This window comes from Nuphar pumila, chromosome 13 (genome assembly GCF_984573655.1).
Source record: "Nuphar pumila chromosome 13, dmNupPumi1.hap1.1, whole genome shotgun sequence".
Classification (NCBI taxonomy): domain Eukaryota; kingdom Viridiplantae; phylum Streptophyta; class Magnoliopsida; order Nymphaeales; family Nymphaeaceae; genus Nuphar; species Nuphar pumila.
Genome location: NC_143261.1, coordinates 19736876 through 19757324, shown reverse-complemented (window position 1 = coordinate 19757324; position 20449 = coordinate 19736876). Strand labels below are relative to the sequence as shown.

General features: G+C 36.3%; 1 protein-coding gene across 4 annotated transcripts in view; it reads right to left on the bottom strand.

Annotated features, from left to right (window-relative positions):
- Positions 1-20449, bottom strand: part of LOC149818007 (uncharacterized) — a 36591-nt gene that overhangs the window by 3050 nt on the left and 13092 nt on the right. The window contains exons 5-11 of one of the 4 annotated variants that reach the window (XM_089985878.1): positions 14373-14471; positions 14175-14244; positions 14041-14075; positions 13790-13864; positions 13627-13722; positions 12100-12163; positions 11335-11388 (exon numbers count right to left, since the gene is read on the bottom strand). In XM_089985878.1, coding sequence (XP_089842004.1) covers positions 11335-11388; positions 12100-12163; positions 13627-13722; positions 13790-13864; positions 14041-14075; positions 14175-14244; positions 14373-14471 — 493 coding nt within the window. Of the gene's footprint in view, positions 1-11334; positions 11389-12099; positions 12164-13626; positions 13723-13789; positions 13865-14040; positions 14079-14174; positions 14245-14372; positions 14472-20449 lie in introns of all 4 variants that reach the window. The other 3 variants (XM_089985881.1, XM_089985880.1, XM_089985879.1) reach the window with 3 other exon arrangements.

Genomic DNA, 20449 nt, shown 5'->3' with positions numbered 1-20449 from the left:
ATAAGGTAATACATATACATATATTATATATATGTATATGTATCTACCTATTATATATATATATTTCTATCTTTAGTCTTAGGGGTAGTTTAGGCATTTTACACATTCTTTTTAGTGAATATGTTTTTGTATTTTCCTTTTTTTCTTTTTATTTCTTTTCCTTTTAATAAAGCAAAGTGTACTCACCTTGGGAGGGGCCCAACACACTAGTCGTTGGACCCCTCCAACGGTCACATTTGTGACCGTTGGAGGGGCTCCAACGACTATGTGGAGCCCCTTCCAAGGTCTCCTTTTGCCCTATAAATATGGGCACTCCCTCTTGTATCCTATTAAGGTTTTAGGGATTATTGCCCAACCTTTTATTGTTTATAAAACTTATGAGTGCATTTGCACATTTGTGATTTCGTGCTTTTGTGCACAAGTGTTCTTGGTATGCGTATGTTCACATATTTATTCTCAAGAATATTGTTCTATCGGTTGTAGTATCTTGTTGAAGATACTTTTACATGGTATCAAAGCCTCGTTGAAGAAGAAGAATCGCGATTCTCCTCTGTTTGAATACCTCGAAAAGCGTGCCTTCAAGCTTTTTGAGATTGAAGTGGATCATCTTATTCGGGCAATATTTTGGAAGCCTCTTTTATCCTGAAAGTCGTGAAAAATACTTAAGGTACGTATTATTTCTTGTCTTATTTCCTGTCTAATGGGCGAAAAAGACTCCCATTTCTCTCTCGGGTTTAAGCTTAATGGCTCAAACTATCATGTTTGGGCCGATAATATGGAAGCCCATATTAAAGGTAAGGGGCTTTAGGGTTACATTCATGGATCAATACTGGAACCGGAACCCAAAATCACCATCATTGAGGGAGGGGATATTAAGATCCTTGAAGGGGATGAAAGACAAAAGGCTCTTGAAGAATATTCTAAAAAGCATGATGATTGGGAAATGAAGAACTTCAAGATCTTATCTTTGATTTTTTTATCCGTTGAGACCAAGATAAATGCCAATATCATCAAATTTAAAAAGGCTTCCGAAGCTTGGTTGTATCTTGTGAGAATGTACACTTCAAGAGACCTATCTCACAAGTACTTTCTCCAAAAGAGGGCTTTGACCCTCCAACAAAATGAAATGACCATTCAGGAGTACTTTGCCGAATTATCCTCTATTTGGGACGAGCTTGCCGTTCTTGAACCAAAATGGAGTGGAGAAGCAATCGAATTAAGGCACAAACAACTTGAGGAAGACCGGTTCAATTTTCTAAATGGGCTTAGACCCGAATTTGAACAAGTTCGGTCCTCTCTTCTCTCTGCTTTCACATCTCCCTCTCTTGAAGATATAATCACCAAGCTAAGTGGTGAAGAAACCCGTATGGGAATTAACAAGAATAATCCTAGCATTCTTGTTACCTCTTCTACTCAAGAAGATAGTGAAATGGTTAATGTCGTGTCAAGACCGGGGAATAACGTGAAGACCTATAGACCTCCTCATTTCAAGAACCAAGGTCAAGGAGGAAATGATCGATATGGCAAAAAAGACAATAGCAAATTGACTTGCCACTTTTGTAAAGAACCAGGACATATCAAACCTATGTGTCCTAAATGGAAGAAATTAATTGCAACGGCTATGGCATCCCAAGCAGAAGAACGACCTTCATCATCAAATGAGTCTCTCTCCCTTCAACAAATCGTAGAGGCATTGCAACCTCTTCTCAAGGGAAGCATTTCCGGAGCTGCTATGTCATCTTCTTCCCCCGGTAAGACATCTTGGCTTTTAGATTCTGGGGCATCCTTTCATATGACCCCAAGTACTTGCTCTCTTTCAAATTTTTCTAAAAATTCTCTTCCATCCTTTGTCTCAACCGCGGATGGTACCCATCTTGAGATTAAAGGAATAGGCAATTTTGAAAAACAAGACTTCTTTGTTCCAAAAATTCGTCTTATCCCAAAACTTAATCTAAATCTTCTTTCCGTCTCCCAACTCTCGGACCATGGTTGCGATATAAAATTCTCTTCTAATAAATGTTGGATACATGATCGCCAGTCCGGGAGATTGATTGGGGAAGGCTCTAGAAGAGGAGACCTCTACTACGTTGATTTTCTTCAAGTTCCCAAGAATCAATTTTGTAATGTTGTTCAAAACAAAGATATTCATGTATGGCATAAGAGATTGGGTCATCCCAATATTGTTAAAATCTCCTATTTGCCTTTTATTAAACATCTTTGTAAAAGTGTTTTTCTATATAATGAATGTATTCTTGGGGAAATGAAAAGTTTGCCTTTTCCTCAAAGATCCATGTTTACAACAAACCATTTGAAATTGTCCATTCCGATGTATGGGGTCCGGCTCCTGTAATGTCAAAAGGAGGATTTGCATACTATGTGATTTTTGTGGATGACTACACTAGGTTTTGTTGGATCTACTTCCTTAAACATAAACATGAAGTTTTTTCAACCTTTAAAAAATTTCATATGATGATTTTAAATCAATTCAATGGATGTCTAAAAATCTTTAGGTCCGACTCTGGAGGAGAATACCTCTCAAATGAATTCAAAAGATATCTTGAAAAATTTGGTATTCTTCACCAAAAATCCTGTCCGAAAACCCCTCAACAAAATGGGTTAGCCGAACGAAAGCATAGGCACATCATTGAAACAACTAGGACTTTACTCATTTCACAAAACATTCCAAAGAACCTCTGTGCTGAGGCAACCCTTACCTCTGTCTATCTCATAAACAGACTTCCATCAAAAAATTTAAGCAAAATTTCTCCCTTTGAAAAATTATACGAAAAGGAACTTGATTATAGCAGGTTAAGGGTTTTTGGATGTAAATGTTTTGTTCTTATTGATAAGAATGACAAACTTTCTCCTAAGGCCATTCCTTGTGCCTTTCTTGGCTACTATGAAACCCATAAGGGTTTTCGCTGTTATGATGTCAAAAGTGATAAACTATATGTTTCCAGAAATGTGAGTTTTTTAGAAAATCTTAGTGGATTCGAACATTGTGAGCCTCATAATGAGGATGTGGATTATTCTTTTCTATTTGATTTACTAAATAAAGACGATGATACTAGTGATGATGAGTCAGATCAGAGTAACTCAAAAGAATTTGAAACTGAGGAAAAATTCCCTTGCTCCCTTCATCTCATCAACATGAAGGATTTCCTAGAGACCATATCACCTATACTCATAGAGATCGAAACAACTTTAGAAGTGCTCTTGAAAGATATGATAGGAGTCCTAGTGCTCCTCAAAGCGAAGTAATCCCTCGTAGAACCGAGAGAAGTAGAAAGACTCCTTCTAGGTTCATTTCCTATGACTCGTTTTCACCTAAATATAGAGCATGTCTTAGTGCCATTCACTCTTATATAGAACCTAGAAATTTCGAAGAAGCACAAAAGTGCCCTGAATGGATTAATGCAATGGACAATGAACTTGAAGCTCTGAGAAAAGCCAAAACTTGGGAGTTTCAAAATCTTCCTAAAGGTAAGAAAACAATAGGGTGCAGATGGGTTTTCAAGGTAAAGACTAAAAGTGATGGATCCCTTGAAAGATATAAAGCTCGATTGGTAGCAAAAGGATATAGTCAAGAGTATGGCATTGACTATGAAGAAACTTTTGCTCCTGTAGCTCGTATGGTCACTGTCCGATGTCTTATAATCGTTGCTTCTATCAACAAGTGGAACATCTATCAAATGGATGTTAAAAATGCCTTTTTAAATGGCGATTTAAACGAAGAAGTTTATATGGATACTCCACCTGGAATGGAGACTCTCAAGGGAAAAGTGCTTCGGCTTCATAAAGCACTTTATGGTCTAAAACAAGCCCCCAAGGCTTGGTATGATAGGTTTAACTCTGTAATGATTGAAAATGGTTTTTCCTCTTGCTTTACAGACACTGCTCTATTTGTTAGAAAATCCAATGCAGGGATTGTGATTCTATTATTATATGTTGATGACATGCTCATCACTGGGAGTGATTCTAACAGGGTTAAGAGTATAAAATCTATCTTGAAAGACAAATTTGAAATGTCTGATTTGGGTTTTCTAACAAATTTGAAGTAGCATACTCTCTTAGAGGATATTTTTTATCTCAAACTAAGCTTGCTTCTGAGATCATTGACAAGTCAGACATTACAGATGAGAAGCTTTGTGAAACTCCTGCAGTAGTAGGGGCAAAAATGAAAATTGATGATGGGGTTCCTCTTTCGGATCCTACACCCTACAGGCAGCTTGTAGGATCATTGATGTATCTGAGTATTACCAGACCAGATATATCTCATGCAGTCCATACTGAAAGTCAGTTTCAGCATGCGCCTACATCAGTTCACATGAGTGCCATCTTGCGAGTCGTAAGATACATAAAGGATAGTCTAAATAAGGGAGTTTTTCTGTCTTCTTCTTCCGATTTAAAATCAATTGCTTATACTGACTCTGATTGGGGAGGTGACCCAAATAACCGTCACTCCACCACTGGTTTTTGCGTATTTTTAGGAGACTCACTAATTTCATGGAGATGCAAGAAGCAACAAAAGGTGTCGCTCTCCTCAACTGAAGCTAAATATCGTGCTATGGCAACTACTACCATGGAGATTGTTTGGATTCATCAACTGCTAGAAGACATGGGGATCACAATTGAAGGGCCCACCAAGCTGTGTTGCGACAACAAGAGTGCAATCTACATTGCGAAAAATCACACCTTTCATGAGCGGACTAAGCACATTGAAATGGACTGTCACTATGTTCGTGAAGCATATCTCCGAGGAGTCATTGATCTTCCTTATGTCACGTGTGAATATCAGTTGGCAGATTTCTTTACTAAAGCCTTGTGTGCGCCGTGGTTCAACTTCCTTCTTGGCAAACTATCAGTCATCTTGCCCTAAGTTTGAGGGGGGGTGTTAAATTATGTAAATCAAACTTGTAATTTCGTATATATATTTTATATATATAAGGTAATACATATACATATATTATATATATGTATATGTATCTACCTATTATATATATAAAATATATATTTCTATCTTTAGTCTTAGGGGTAGTTTAGGCATTTTACACGTATTCTTTTTCGTGAATATGCTTTTGTATTTTCCTTTTTTTTCTTTTTATTTCTTTTCCTTTTAATAAAGCAAAGTGTACTCACCTTGGGAGGGGCCCAACACACTAGTCGTTGGACCCCTCCAACGGTCACATTTGTGACCGTTGGAGGGGCTCCAACGACTATGTGGAGCCCCTTCCAAGGTCTCCTTTTGCCCTATAAATATTGGCACTCCCTCTTGTATCCTATTAAGGTTTTAGGGATTATTGCCCAACCTTTTATTGTTTATGAAACTTATGAGTGCATTTGCACATTTGTGATTTCGTGCTTTTGCGCACAAGTGTTCTTGGTGTGCGTATGTTCACACATTTATTCTCAAGAATATTGTTCTATCGGTTGTAGTATCCTGTTGAAGATACTTTTACACTCTAATAGTCATATTGTGACATTGTTCTTTGCACTAGTGTTTTATTACATGGTATCAAAGCCCTCCGGTGTTTAAACACTCTTAGGACTTCTTTCTTTTATATTTAAGTGTGTCTAAGCTTCACACTCTTGTTCTTCTTCAACTCTTCCGCAATGGCCGACAAAAATGCAAATATTGACCTCTCATTGAAACTGAATGGGACCAACTATAGAATGCGGGCGACTACTATGAAAAACAACCTCAAAGACAAGAAATTTTGGGGATATGTATATGACACCGTTCCGGAACCACAATTAAAGCTCACCAAGAAGGAAGGGATAAAAAAAAGCTTTGGGTGATAAGAATACCAACCCAAAGTTGAAGATTGGGAAAGTGAGCATGACAAAATATTGGTGTGGTTCATGAATAATGCGGAGCTCAAAATTTGTGCTAATCTAGCCAAATTTAAGAAGGCAAATGAAGCATGAATCTTCATGAAAGGTATTTATCCTCGAAAGGACCTTGCTAGGCATTTCTTTTTACAAGAAAAAGTAAAAGAACCAAGTAAGGGGATATGAGCATTAAAGACTATTATAATACTCTATCTTCTCTATGGGATGAGCTTGCTCTCCTTGAATCACAATGGGAAGAAAGTGTTATTGTCATGAGGCAAGAGCAAATGAAGAGAAATTTTTTTTCAATTCATTCATGGGCTTCGACCCGAATTTGAACAACTAAGAGGATCCTTTCTTCATAGGGTGTCTACTCCTCTTAGTGAAGTTCTCGCCGATTTATGCCAAGAAGAAACTCGCTTGGCTCTTAAAAAAGACATTGATGAGGTCCATGCAGTATCTAAATCGGAAAATGACATGAAGACATATAAACCTCTTCACTTTTGAAAAAATAACTATAACAATGGTGGAGGAAGAAAAATTATTTATCACCATTGTAACGAACTGAGACATCTTAGACCCGATTATCCTAAGCTTAAAAAGAAAGTGGCTTCCATTGGAGATAGTCTAGGCAATTCAAGTGAAGAATAAAAAAGAGATGGAGACATAAAAGACTCCATTGCTCAACTTACAGAAACTCTCCAAAAAAAACAACTCTTCCACACCTTCCACCTCCAATGTTGCGATCTCATCAACTCTCGGTAAGTCCTCTTGGATCCTTTATTCAGGTGTCTCCTTTCATATGACTCTAAATGCATCTCTTTTATCCAAACCAAGTCTTAGCTCTTTTAAATCATTTGTTTCCATGGACGATGGAACATCTTTAGATGTTAAAGGAATGAGAAACCTTGAAAAGTTTTAAAGAAAGAATTTTATATTCTAAAAATTTGAATTATTCTAAAACTTAACTTAAATCTTTTCTCCGTTTCTCAAATAACGGATTTTTGTAGTTCTCTTTTTCACTTACCAATTGCTATGTGCAGGATCTCTGGTCCAGGAAGCGGATTGGGCGAAACCATAGAAGAGGAAAACTATATTATATGAATTTTTTGTCATTACCATCCAAATCATTTTGTAAACATGTCCAATCTAAAGATGTTGTCACTTAGCACAAAAAGCTTGGTCATCCTAGTGTCTCTAAGTTGTATCTTTTTCCTTTTCTTGAAAAAATTTGTAATGAAAATTTTTTTACATGCAATGATTGTATTCTTGGAAAAATGTATTCTCTTCCTTATCAACATAAGGACTTTATTTCTAAGGGACCATTTGAATTAGTGCATTCGGGTGTATGGGGACCGACGCCCATTATATTTAAAGGATGATATCATATTATGTTGTTTTTATTGATGATTTCATTAGATATACTTGGGTTTACTTTATTAAAAACAAATCTGATGATTTTTCTATTTTTAAAAAATTTCACATCCTTAATCAAAATCGATTTCAAAATAATATAGCAATTTTTAGATCTGATTCCAAAGGAGAATACATGTCAAATGAATTTCAAAAATACCTTAGCCAAAATGACATTATTTATCAAAGATCTTACCCTAAAACTCTCCAACAAAATGACCTTGTTGAAAGAAAACATAGGCATCTTATCAAGACAGCAAGAATTCTTATTTCTAAAAATGTTCCAAAGAATTTTTGGACCGAAGCCACTCTTTCTGCAATTTATCTTATAAATAGGATGCCATCCTCATCTTTAAAAAATGTTTTTCCCTTTGAAAATTTGTTCAAAATATCTCTGAATTTCAAAAGATTAAGAATTTTTTGTTGTAAATGCTTTGTTCTTTTTCAAGGACAAGATAAACTTTCACCGAAAGCTCTTGAATGTGCTTTTATTGGTTATGGTGAAAATAAAAAAAAGATATAGGTGTTATGATGTTAAAAATAATTTTATATTTCAAGAAATGTGACTTTTCTTTAAAAACAAAATGGATTTGAACCACAAAAACCCAAGAAAGATATTGATTATTCATTTCTCTTTGACTTATTACCTAGAAATGAATCTAAAGATTCTAATGATACTATTTGTGATGATAATTCTGATCAAAATAATAATTTGCTTCATCAAAATGATGATTCTCCCAATGATATCCACATCTATACTCAGCATGAGGGAAGTGAGCATCAAAATGCTCTTGAACTATATTCACAAAATCTCTCTTTAAATGACCAAGTTGAGGAACTCCTACCTCGACGATCATCTAGGAACATTAGACATCAAAAAATTGTGTCATAGGACTGTTTTTCCCCAAATTATAGAGCTTGTCTAAGGATGATTCATTCTCATCATGAGCCTTCAAACTTTAAAGAAGCTAAGCAATATTCACATTGGGTAGATGTTACGCGCATAGAATTGGAAGCACTCAACAAAGCTAACACTTGAAAAATCGTAATCATCCCTTTAGGTAAGAAGGTTATTGGTTGTAGGTGGGTTTATAAAGTAAAAACTAAAAGTGATGGGTCATTAGAAAGATATAAAGCTAGGTTAATTGCTAAGGGGCATGCACAAGAATATGAAATTGATTACGAAGAAACATTTGCACCGTTGCTAGGATGACTAGTGCAAGAACTCTAATATCCTTAGCATTTATCAAACAATGACCTATTTACCAATTAGATATCAAGAATGCCTTTTTAAATAGAGATCTTTGTGAAGAAGTCTATACGGATCCTCTGTTGGGTCTTGAAATAGAAAAAGAAAAAACTCTTAAGCTTAATAAAGCTCTTTATGGTCTTAAACAAGCTCCAAAAGCTTGGTATGACAGTTTCAGTAAAATTGTTCTTGATAATGAATTTACTTTTTGTTATATAGACAATGTTTTTTTTGTTAAGAATACATGAGACCACATAACTATTTTACTATTGTATGTTGATGATATGATCATCACTGAGAATGATAAAAGGAGCATTGAATCCATTAAAAATGTTCTTAAAATAATTTTGATATGTCTAACCTTGGATTTTTAAGGTATTTTTTGGACATTAAAGTTACATATTTTCCTAGATGATATGTTATTTCCAGTGTTGTGAAAAGTGTTGAGGCCTAGTGAGGCGCTCCACCAAAAACCGAGGCGAAGCGTAAAGTGCAAGCCTCAATTTTTAAAAAAAAAACTTTAAAAAATTATAAAAAATATCTAAAAATACAAATAAATAAAGAAATGCTTTATTGATGAAATAACAACCAATAAAAAATAAAAAAATCTCAAATAAGTACTAAAAAATATGAGATTAACATATAAAAGTAACTAAAAACTGATTACATAACTGGAAAATATACGAGATTAACCAAAAAAAGTTAAAATATACTAAGAAACTGATTACATAACTAAAATAACTGGAAAATATATGAGATTAACCTATAAAAGTTAAAATATATGAGATTATTCTAAAAAATATGAGATTAACATATAAAAGTAACTAAAAAATGATTACATAACTGGAAAATATATGATATTAACCAACCAAAGATAAAATATACTAAAAAACGATTACATAACTGAAAAATATATGAGATTAACCAACAAAAGTTAAAATATATGAGATTATTCTAAAAAATATGAGATTAACATGTAAAAGTAACTAAAAAACTGATTACATAACTGGAAAATATATGAGATTAACCAATAAAAGTTAAAATATACTAAGAAACTGATTACATAACTTAAATAACTGAAAAATATATGAGATTAACCTATAAAAGTTAAAATATATGAGATTATTCTAAAAAATATGAGATTAACATATAAAAGTAACTAAAAACTGATTACATAACCGGAAAATATATGATATTAACTAACAAAAATTAAAATATACTAAGAAACTGATTACATAACTGAAATAACTGGAAAATATATGAGATTAACCTATAAAAGTCTTGTTGATTATGTCCTAGAAATCTTGTTGTAAATTTTTTTTTTTTGCGCCTTGAGGCAAAGAGGGTTGTGCCTTTTGTACCTCAAGGCGCGTTTTTTATAACACTGGTTCTTTCTTAAATGAAGCATGGATCAGATATTATTGCTAAATCTAGATTAACTTATGAAAAGAAGGTGAAGACTCCTGAAGTGATAAATGCTAAGATGAAAGCCAATGATGAACCTCCTTTAGAAGACCTCACTCCTTATTGTCAATTAATTGGATCTCTAACATATTTGTCTATTACCAAGTCAGATATTGCTCATGTTGTACACAGTGCCAATCAGTTTCAAAATGCTCCTACTACCAATCACATGGCAGTTGTCTTGCGAATTATCAGATATATAAAGAAAACTATAACAAAAGGGTTATTCCTATATTTTTCTTCATCTCCAACTTTAATTGCTTATATTAGCTCTGATTGGGGTGGAAACCCCAATGATCATATTTCTACTATAGGTTATTGTGTTTTCTTTGGAGAATCATTAATTTCTTGGAGATGTAAGAAGCAACAGAAGGTGTTTTTATCTTTCACAGAAGCCGAATACAGAGCTATGACCACCATCACAACTGAACTTGTTTGGTTAAAAATTCTCCTTAAAGATATGGGAGTCATCATCTCTATTCCTTTAAAGCTATGTTGTGACAACAAAAGTGCAATCTACATTGCCCGTAATAAAACATTTCATGAACGGTCACATTGAGATAGACTGTCATTATATTCGAGATGAATTCTTATGAGGCACTATTGAACTTCCATATGTTATTTCAGAATACCAGCTCGCAGATTTCTTCACCAAAGCTTTACCATCCCCTAGGTTCTCCTTTCTTCTAAGAAAACTTTTGGTGATCTCACTGTCAGTTTGAGGGGGGGGGGTATTAATATATATATATATATATATATATATATATATATATATATATATATATATATATATATATATATATATATATATATATATATATATTCTTTGTAATGCCCATTAAGGGTAAATTAGTCTTTTCATTTGTAAATATGCATGTCTACTAGGGACCTTTTTTGTTTTTATTATTTTGTCTTTTTAGTTTTTCTTTATTTTTCTTAAAATATTGTATTGGGCCCTCATAAGAGTTGTTGGGATCCTCCCCAACAGTCACAAATGTGACCATTGGGCGTTGGGCTCCCAACAACTCTATGGGAGCTGTGTATAAATAGGGGTTCTTGCTCCACTTATTTGTAATGCTCTTTGAAGCATTTTCAATAAAGATTCTTTGTATTTTTAAGTCCTCTCTTTCATATTGTGTGTGTTTATCACTTGGCCCCCTTGTGGCTTATTGTATTTTTGCCCATTAGTGGCTTCTTGTTTGTATGCTTGTGCATCTCTTGTAGTCACGTTGTGACATTATTCTTTGCACTAGTGTTTCATTACATGAACGTCACGAAGCACCCATATTACATAGATAATTTCCTGACATACATAAAATGGCAGTGAATCTAAGGTGAGCTCTCTACAAAAACCACACGAACAGAGGAAAACGTACTGCCGTAAAATTCATTGGTTCCCTTGGATTCCAAGAAAGTGCATTAGTCCTCGTCTGCAGCAAAAAGATACAATTTATGTTACAGAAAACATGCATGAAACACTATCTATCTCAATGAAGAACATAAGAAAAAAGAAGATACAAGTATAAGGTTGTCAAAGAAATCATGTATGCAGTTAAGAATGCAACCAAGAAATAATTAATATACATGTAGCATACATCAGATGCAAAAAACTTGGAGATTCATGAAGAGCGATAACAAGCAGAATTATAACCTGAATATTTTCCGACTCAATTTAGGTCTTTGAGTAGAGTGGAAGTAGAGATTTCTTCAGAGACGGCTTGGACGTTTTAACTTTTAAGAGTTTGTAAAGTGAGAAGGAACATTTTAAGTTCTTTTTCCATGCTGAAAGGTGAGATATAAATAAACAATGGCAATATGTAATTTGTGTATATTCTAACGGGGTTCTGAATAATATCATTGAACTTAATGGTAAATCATTGTAAAAAACAAGTGATCCATAGAAAATGATAATAATAGAACTGCTTTCTGGAAAAAATGATGAAACTTTTGCAGGTGAAAAAGAAAGAGTAGCTCTAAATGATTATTTTTCTCTTATAAAATTTTGTGATGTAATCTGTCACAAAAATTAAGAAATAAAAAGAAAACTCGTTGAACTTTATATTCATAACAAAAATGGCAGTTGATCTGCCATGCATGCAGGAAACTAGATAGTAAGCATGCCAGTTGATATTTTGCAATACCTGCATTATAATTTTCTTCAATGGCGTTGAAGTGCGCAAGTCGTACAAGGTTATACTACGGTCACTGCAAGAAAAAATAATCAAAATCCATGTACAAAAAAAACACTAAATATCAAAGACACTTCAAGGATCTTGTTACACATATGTCAAATTCCTTTCAGTAAGCATGAAGTGAAAATAACAAAAGTAGATTGACATTATCATATTGTTTTAACAACAATGTGATCCAATTTATCATTTGCATGCAGATAATACTAAAATCATGAAAGTGTTCAGTTTTTATAAATGTGATAGATACTACAATGGTTCCATGTCAAATTACAAGAGGTAGAGAGTACACCACTAGAACATGACAACAATGTGTTGCATGTCATTTTGATGGAGTAACATAATATAATAACAAATGGTTCTCTTGTATTTGCGCAAAATTATCAAGTACATCATTTAACAAGAGTCTGATACAAGAATAAGATCTCATGAAATGAGTTCTTCAGACACCTATATCATCAAAAGGTGGTGTTGCATACCATGTTGGGTACAACCTATGATCAACAAAGTCTCAATTTATTGTAAGAAATTGAAACTTACAGCGACTTGGGAATGGTGTTTTCTTGTTAGAAGATTGAATCTTACTGTGGTACCATAAGATGATTCTCATCATGCATCTTTCATATCTTTTTGTCAAGCCTTCATCCCAATTGTTACCATGACTTGTACGGTGACAGTACATAGGTATGCACTATGGGCATGGAATTTTAACATGTTAGGGATAGAGCATGGTTGTCAGTCGAGGAAGCGGGAGCGGGAAGCGAGGCACTTTCAAAATTTTAGGAAGCGGAAGCGTGGGACGACTTAGGAGCGAATCAGGAAGCGTCTTGGAAGCGACCTAGGAAGCGAGGGAAAAGCGAAAAAAGAGAAAAAAAATAATACAAAAAAAAATGAAAAAAATGAGGGAAGTGAGGGGGGAAGCGTGCTTCCCATAAAAGGGAAGCATGCTTCCCCAAAAAAAAGCGTGCTTCCCAGCACGTTTCAAAAGGGCGACGTTTCAGGCTTCCGCTTCGGGGAAGCGCGCTTCCCCAGTTACCTACGTGTTTCCGGTAACTTTGGGATAGAGGTCATCGGACATACATAGGTGAATACATGCATACATAATCAATTACATTCACATACATAAATATATGCATTCATGCGTACATATGTGTGTGCATGTGCATGCACATGTGTGTATAGATGGTCCCAAAAAGCAAGACAAATGGGTTCAATAAATTTGCAAGCAAATGTATAAACCAAAGAAATATGAAGACTAAAAATTTGACAGAAGGGCAATGTCACTAGGTTAGAATATATGAATAATTTTACCGAATAACTTTCATTTAACAAGTGACGAGTTGTCATAAAAAGAGAAATTACAAAAATAAACAGGCAAATGATCAACAAAGAAACACAACAAATTGGATCCAGTGCAAAGAACCCAGTCTATTCCTCATTCTAAATTATAGGATACTAATTTAGCAACTTGGTTCATACCTAGCTGATGTTGCCAACAAATTCTGGTGTGCAGGGTTGAACCGAACAGAAACCACAGTGTCACTCCCCCATGCAAAGCTGCTTATAGGCTCTGACCTTTTGGGAAAAAGTGAGTTAAATCAGATGCATGATTACTAAAATGATGAAAGTACAAGATGAATACCTGTTTTGGTCCCATATGTCAACTTGAGCACCAACTGTAGCAAAGACACTGCCATCCCATTGGTGATCAACACCTCTAAAACATAGTGAAGCAATCAATACGAGAAATGAAGACAACTGGAAGCCAAGTTTCAGCATCAAAACTGAACACTTTTTTACTTTTCGGCCAGTTGAGGTTAATAATTATAACTAAAAAATAGAGAAATTAACAATACAGTAACCAAACTAAGAAAACATCCATTAAATCCTTACCTAAAGGCATTCTTCCATAAATATACCGAGATAGGCTGCTAAACAAAATTATCAATTCAGTATACTTCAAATTGGCACTAAGAGAAGGTACTCAAACTCAAGATGGTCATTTTTTATCTGTAAGACAAACTGACCTCTATGGCACTTTCTGGTTTAGTATATGATTCCACAGGACTTGCAACAGGAACTCTCCAAAGCCTAACACTGTTAATAGACCCAAAACAAATAAATACAAACAATCATAGTAACATCTGAACCTGTAAAGATCTGAAAAATTAATATACAAGAAATGATTATGACAAAAAGTAAAGAAAAAAAATTATAACCCTTACGTGCAATCGTTTCCACATGATACGAGTATTTTTCCATCAGTAGATACTGTCAATCCCTGAACAGCACCATTGTGACCAGGGAACTGACAAACCGTCTGCCTGGTTTTTCCAACAAATGAACCTATTGATTGTCACTTCTACTAATACACGACAAAGACAAACTACCAACACTGGAAAGAACTACACCTCAATCCATAAAAAAGGACAAATGAATCATTTTTTTTCTTTCTAAGAGTGAACATTAACATTTAGAAATAATGATGGATAAGCAGAATTAAAGAAAATAAAGGAAACAATCAGACATAGCAAAAGAGAAAACAAGCATAAAAGCAACAGCTAAATACACTACACAAGGCATAACGATCAGACATACCAAAAGAGAAAACAAGCATAAAAGCAACACTTAAATACACTACACAAGGCATAGGACGAAATTATGAATGGCTTCAAGAACTGCCTCAGTAACAAATCACTCTTTAACTGGAGTATTTTGGCCATCAATTACATCGTCCAAACTGCCATTATTGATGAGACATAAGAAACTTACCAACAAAACCAATAAGTCATGAGGAACACAGGTTTTGTTTGCTAGTGAACAAAGCTCTTAATGCATGCAAAGAGAATGATTTGAAATGAAGACAGACCAAGTGAACACCTCAAATCCTTACATGGATATTAAGGATGCCTAAGTTTTAAGGAAACTACTAATCAAAGGAGTAAGAGTGACTAATTTCTTTGGTAGCTCGAATCAAACACACGGGTACCTCCACCACACAGGTATGAGTGCTCGTACATGGTACGGTACAGCTGTTTTCTGAAAGAAGGACGCAAATAGGGGCAAGCAACATGTAGGCCAGTGGATTCGTCCCAACTGGGTTTGGGTAGGATTTAGGCCCTAAGCCACTAGGGTGAAGCCTAATTCAGCCAAGTGGTCAGATTCCTTGACTGGGTTGACCCAATAATTAGATCTTGTTTATCTTCTTTTTTTTGGCTTCAATGATGATTAGGGCTTCTTTTCAACTTGAAACAGGATTGAATTTCTTCATTCCACAACTGCTACCCACCAGCAAGGTGACAGCAGCCGGCAATGACTCTTCCCTTCCTCTTCTACTTCTACTTCCCCCTTCCCTTCTTTTTCTTCCTCTACATCCCTTCCCTTCTTTTCTTCCTATTCTTTATGGATCTACAGCAGCCAACAATTAGCAACTGATGAGGCGATGACATCACATAGACAGACATTGGAGGTTTCTGTTTGCTCTTACAGTTCATCCTCTTTTTCTCTCCCCTTATTCACCTTCCTTCCTCTCTCTTGGGATAAGGCAACAGGTGGGCTATGAGCTACCCCTTGGAGCCAAGGCCTAAACTCAGCCTATCTATTAACGGGGCGGGTCACTCCATTTGGCCTAACGTGCACCCCTTAATCAGACATGGGTCAAGTCAAGCTGGCCCAATGCCCATCCCTAGGTATGAGCATGCCCCACACACACATATGTGTTAAATATGTATATGTAAATGAATATATTTCTGTACTGTATTGTACCACTTGTACAGCATACTGCACTGTATTGTACTACTGTACTGTATTGTACTGTATTGTACAGCATACTGTACTGTATTGTACTGTATTGTACTGCATACTGTACTGTATTGTACTATTGTACTGTATTGTACCACTCGTACAACATATAAATATCAATGGAAAGGGGAGAAGACATAATTGCCGCCCAACATTTTTTTCTCTCTTCCCTCTTACCTCTCTCTCTATCTCTTGCTACGATAGTAAGGTGACTCCCACATCTGATTTCTCACATGGTATCAGAGCCAAGGGCGTGGTAATCACGATCATCTGGAAGGCCCCTAAGGACCTTGACGTGCGTTTTTTGGCGTTCTCAAGGAAAGTGTTTTTTTTTCATCTTTTCTCTGTTGTTTCTCCGTTGAATCACTATATTTCGACGTCGTTTCTTCATTTCCTCGTATCGTGCATCTTTTCCTTCTTACATATTCTGTTATCCCCAATTTTATCAACCCTAATTTCTGTTTTCCCCAAATTTGGGAACCCTCATTTCTCAAAAGTGCCTCTTTTCTCAAACTTCTTGTGATTTCTTATCTATTTCTTGCAATATAGTTGATAAATCGTACATTCTGCACGATTAACTAAAAAATCGTGATTTCCAAAACTCAAAAATTTCTGTCCGTACGGTTCTGTCCGTACAACCTACGAATTTCTGTCGTGCTGTTTGATTCATCTTTGATCTTCTTCCTTATGGATTCTAAAATCAGCCCCGGATTTCTTTCTCAACTTGTTTCTCACAAATTAACTCATGATAACTACTTACTTTGGAAACGCCAAATTCTGCCGTTTATCCGAAGTCATGGTCTTTCCGGGCATCTGGATGGGGGATCACCCGCCCCACCTATGACTATTACGCAAGAGGTAACTGGTAATGATGGGAAGGTGAGTTGCATTGCTATTCCAAATCCTGCGTATGATGTTTGGTTTCAGAAGGACCAATCTGTGGTTGCCTATTTGACTGCCACGTTATCTGATCGTATATTACAAACTATCTCTGACCATTTTACTGCTGCAGAACTATGGAGACATCTTGCTCACTCTTATTCACAGGTTTCTGAATCACGTGCACTTCAACTGAAATGGCAGTTCCAATCTATGCGAAAGGGAACTAAGACCATTACTGAATTTCTAGGGGATATCAAAATTATCATTGATCAGTTGGCCGCTATTGGATATCATGTTTCTGACAGAGATGTTGTTCAGCAGGTATTGGGAAGCCTTGGGCCCCAATATCGTATGTTTTGCACTGCATTACAGGTTGCCTCTACACTTCCATGCTTTGAGGATTTACAAGCCAAACTCCTACAGTATGAAGTTAGTTTGACTCAAGATCATCTTATTGATGATCCTCATCCTGTCATGTTTACATCTGGGTCTACCTCATTTCGTCCACCTGCTGCTCATATGGGCTGTGGAGGACTCCTTCCTACTCCTACTGCTCCACCTGCCACTAGAGGTACCCGTGTCCCTACTTGCTTCCATTGCAACAAGCGTGGCCATGTGAAAGCAGATTGTTGGCACAACCCACAGAATCGCAACAAGGCAGGGAGACCAGGACCAAGAGCTGGACAGATGAATGTTAGACAGTTTCAGGGGCAGCCGCAGGGAAATTTTCGAGCACATCAGGGTACTGATCAGGGACAGAGTGCAGGGTTGCCACATGATGTGCAACAAATTCTGATGACTGCATTTAACAACATGAATTTGCGTCAGAATGATGATGGAGTTTGGTATATTGATTCTGGAGTAGCCGCACATGTTACTTCTGATGCAGGTAAACTTTCCAACATGGTTCCTTATATTGGCACTGACACTATTGTCACGGGAGATGGTTCCCACCACCCTATTTCTCATACTGGAAATGCATCTCTCTCTTTGTCACAATCTACACTACCATTGAAAAATGTCTTACTCACTCCTGCCATTGAGAAAAACATTTTATCTGTTTCTAAATTGGTTGATGAAACAAATTCATCCATGGAATTTACTCCGTCTTCTGTTTGTCTTAAGGACCTTCGAACCAAGAAGATGCTCGCTAAGGGTGAACGACGCGGAAACATGTACGTCTTCGAAGCAGCCCCCGGGACTTTGAAGACGTCATCTACCGTGTCTCCATCTTTTCCTGCTTATTTGAGTCAGTCTTCTTCTGTTATGCAATGTAATAAGCCAGTTTCTTGGCATCGTCGGTTAGGTCATTGTAGTCAAGGGTTCCTTGACAAATTGTCTTCTCAGGGTTTTATTCCCAAAGTCAAATTAGATCATAAGTGTCCTAGTTGTAATGTCTGCAAGAGTCATGTACTTCCCTTTCAAAGTATCAATAAAAGAGCTTCCAAGCCATTTGAAATTATTCACTCTGATGTTTGGGGCCCAGCTCCTGTTTCATCTCTATCTGGCTCTCGTTATTATGTGTTATTTCTTGACTCTTTCACTCGTTACACTTGGATTTACTTTATGAAATCTAAATCTGAAGTGTTCAAACTTTTCAAACAATTCCATGCTCTTGTTCAGAACCTTTTCAATTCAAATATCACTTATTTCCAATGTGATGGTGGTGGAGAATACATATCTCATGATTTTAGTGAATATTTAAAGGACCATGGCATCACACGTAACTCCTCTTGTCCTTACACTCCACAACAGAATGGAGTAGCAGAACGTAAGCATCGGCATATTGTTGAAACCGCGTTAAGTATGATGCACAATATTGATATTTCTTTCTCTCTTTGGACTGAGGCCTTTCACACTGCAGTGCATATCATTAACAGGTTGCCTATGGAATTATTAGGAGATCAGTCTCCTTATTATTTGCTTCACGGTTCTCACCCTTCTTATGATGATTTGCATGCTTTCGGATGCATTTGTTATGTCCATGTGGATCATTCTTTACGTAACAAGTTTCAGGACAGAGCAGTTCAGTGCAGATTTCTGGGATATGCCGATGGGTATAAAGGATATAGATGTTATGATCCTATTTTGGGTAAGATTAAGGTGTCTAGAAATGTTGTTTTTGATGATGACCATTTCAGCACTTGTGATACTTCTCAGGTATATGAGCAAACTACTTATGATCCATGGCTTTGTGATACTTTGCTATATGACTCTATTAGAGATCCTGTTGTTGATGAACCAATTCAGTTTGAAGCAGACAACTCCATCATCCAGGATGCACCTTCACGGTTTTCAGGTTTGGTTTATGCCCGTCGAGGAGCCCCTTCAACTCCATCTCACGAGGCTCCCCCTCTTCGACGATCCACACGTGAAAGGCATCCTATCCATCGTTGGGTTAGTTACAACAATTTTTCTCTTGACTTTCAGTTGTTTCTAACCAATGTGGCCAAAGAGAAAGAGCCGTCTACTTTCCATCAGGCAGCCCATTCTCGAGCTTGGGTTGAAGCTATGAACGAAGAAATGGCAGCACTTCATGAATGTCATACATGGGATATTGTTCCTCGACCTGTTGATAGAAATGTTGTTGGTTCCAAATGGGTTTACAAGATCAAGCGTAAACCAGATGGTAGCATTGAAAGATATAAAGCTCGCCTTGTTGCACGCGGATTCACACAACAATATGGGCAAGATTATGAGGAAACTTTTAGCCCTGTTGTCAAAATTGGCACCATTCGTGTGATCCTCACTTTGGCACTTCAGCATGGTTGGTCTCTTAGCCAGTTGGATGTCAAGAATGCGTTCCTACACGGGGACTTGAAGGAAGAGGTGTATATGGAGCAACCTCCTGGATATAGTGAACATGATGCGGCTACATGGGTTTGTAAATTGAGAAGGTCTCTTTATGGTTTAAAACAGGCATCTCGGTCTTGGTTTGAGAGTTTCTCCATGGAAATTCAGCAGCATGGCTTTTCTAAGAGTATACTTGATCATTCTTTATTTATGTATAAGAATGATCATGTTACTACTTGGGTTCTTATATATGTTGATGACATCATTATCACTGGGAGTGATGATGCACATATTGCCTTGGTCAAGTCTTTACTCATGGCCAAATTCAAGATGAAGGACTTAGGCCCATTGCGATACTTCTTGGGAGTTGAAGTCGATAGACAAGATGATCGACTCACTCTAAGTCAACACAAGTATACTCTTGACATTCTTCACACCACTGGTATGATTAATTGTAAACCTCTCAGCACCCCATCTGTCTTAAATCATAAGTTTAGTGCAAAAGAAGTCCAATTATATCATGATTCCACTTTATATCGCCGCATTGTTGGTATGTTGCAATATCTTACATTTACAAGACCTGACATTGCTTATGTTGTAAATCAAGCATCTCAGTTTATGCATGCTCCCACTGATTGTCATATGGAATGTATTAAGCGTATTCTCAGATATCTGAAAGGGACTATTGGAGATGGATTGCTCTATCACAAAGATGAAAGCTTCACTACAGGACACTGTTTACTTACATATTGTGATGCAGATTGGGGTGGGGACCCTGATGAGCGTAGGTCGGTTTCAGGATATTGTGTTTTTATTGGCCCAAATA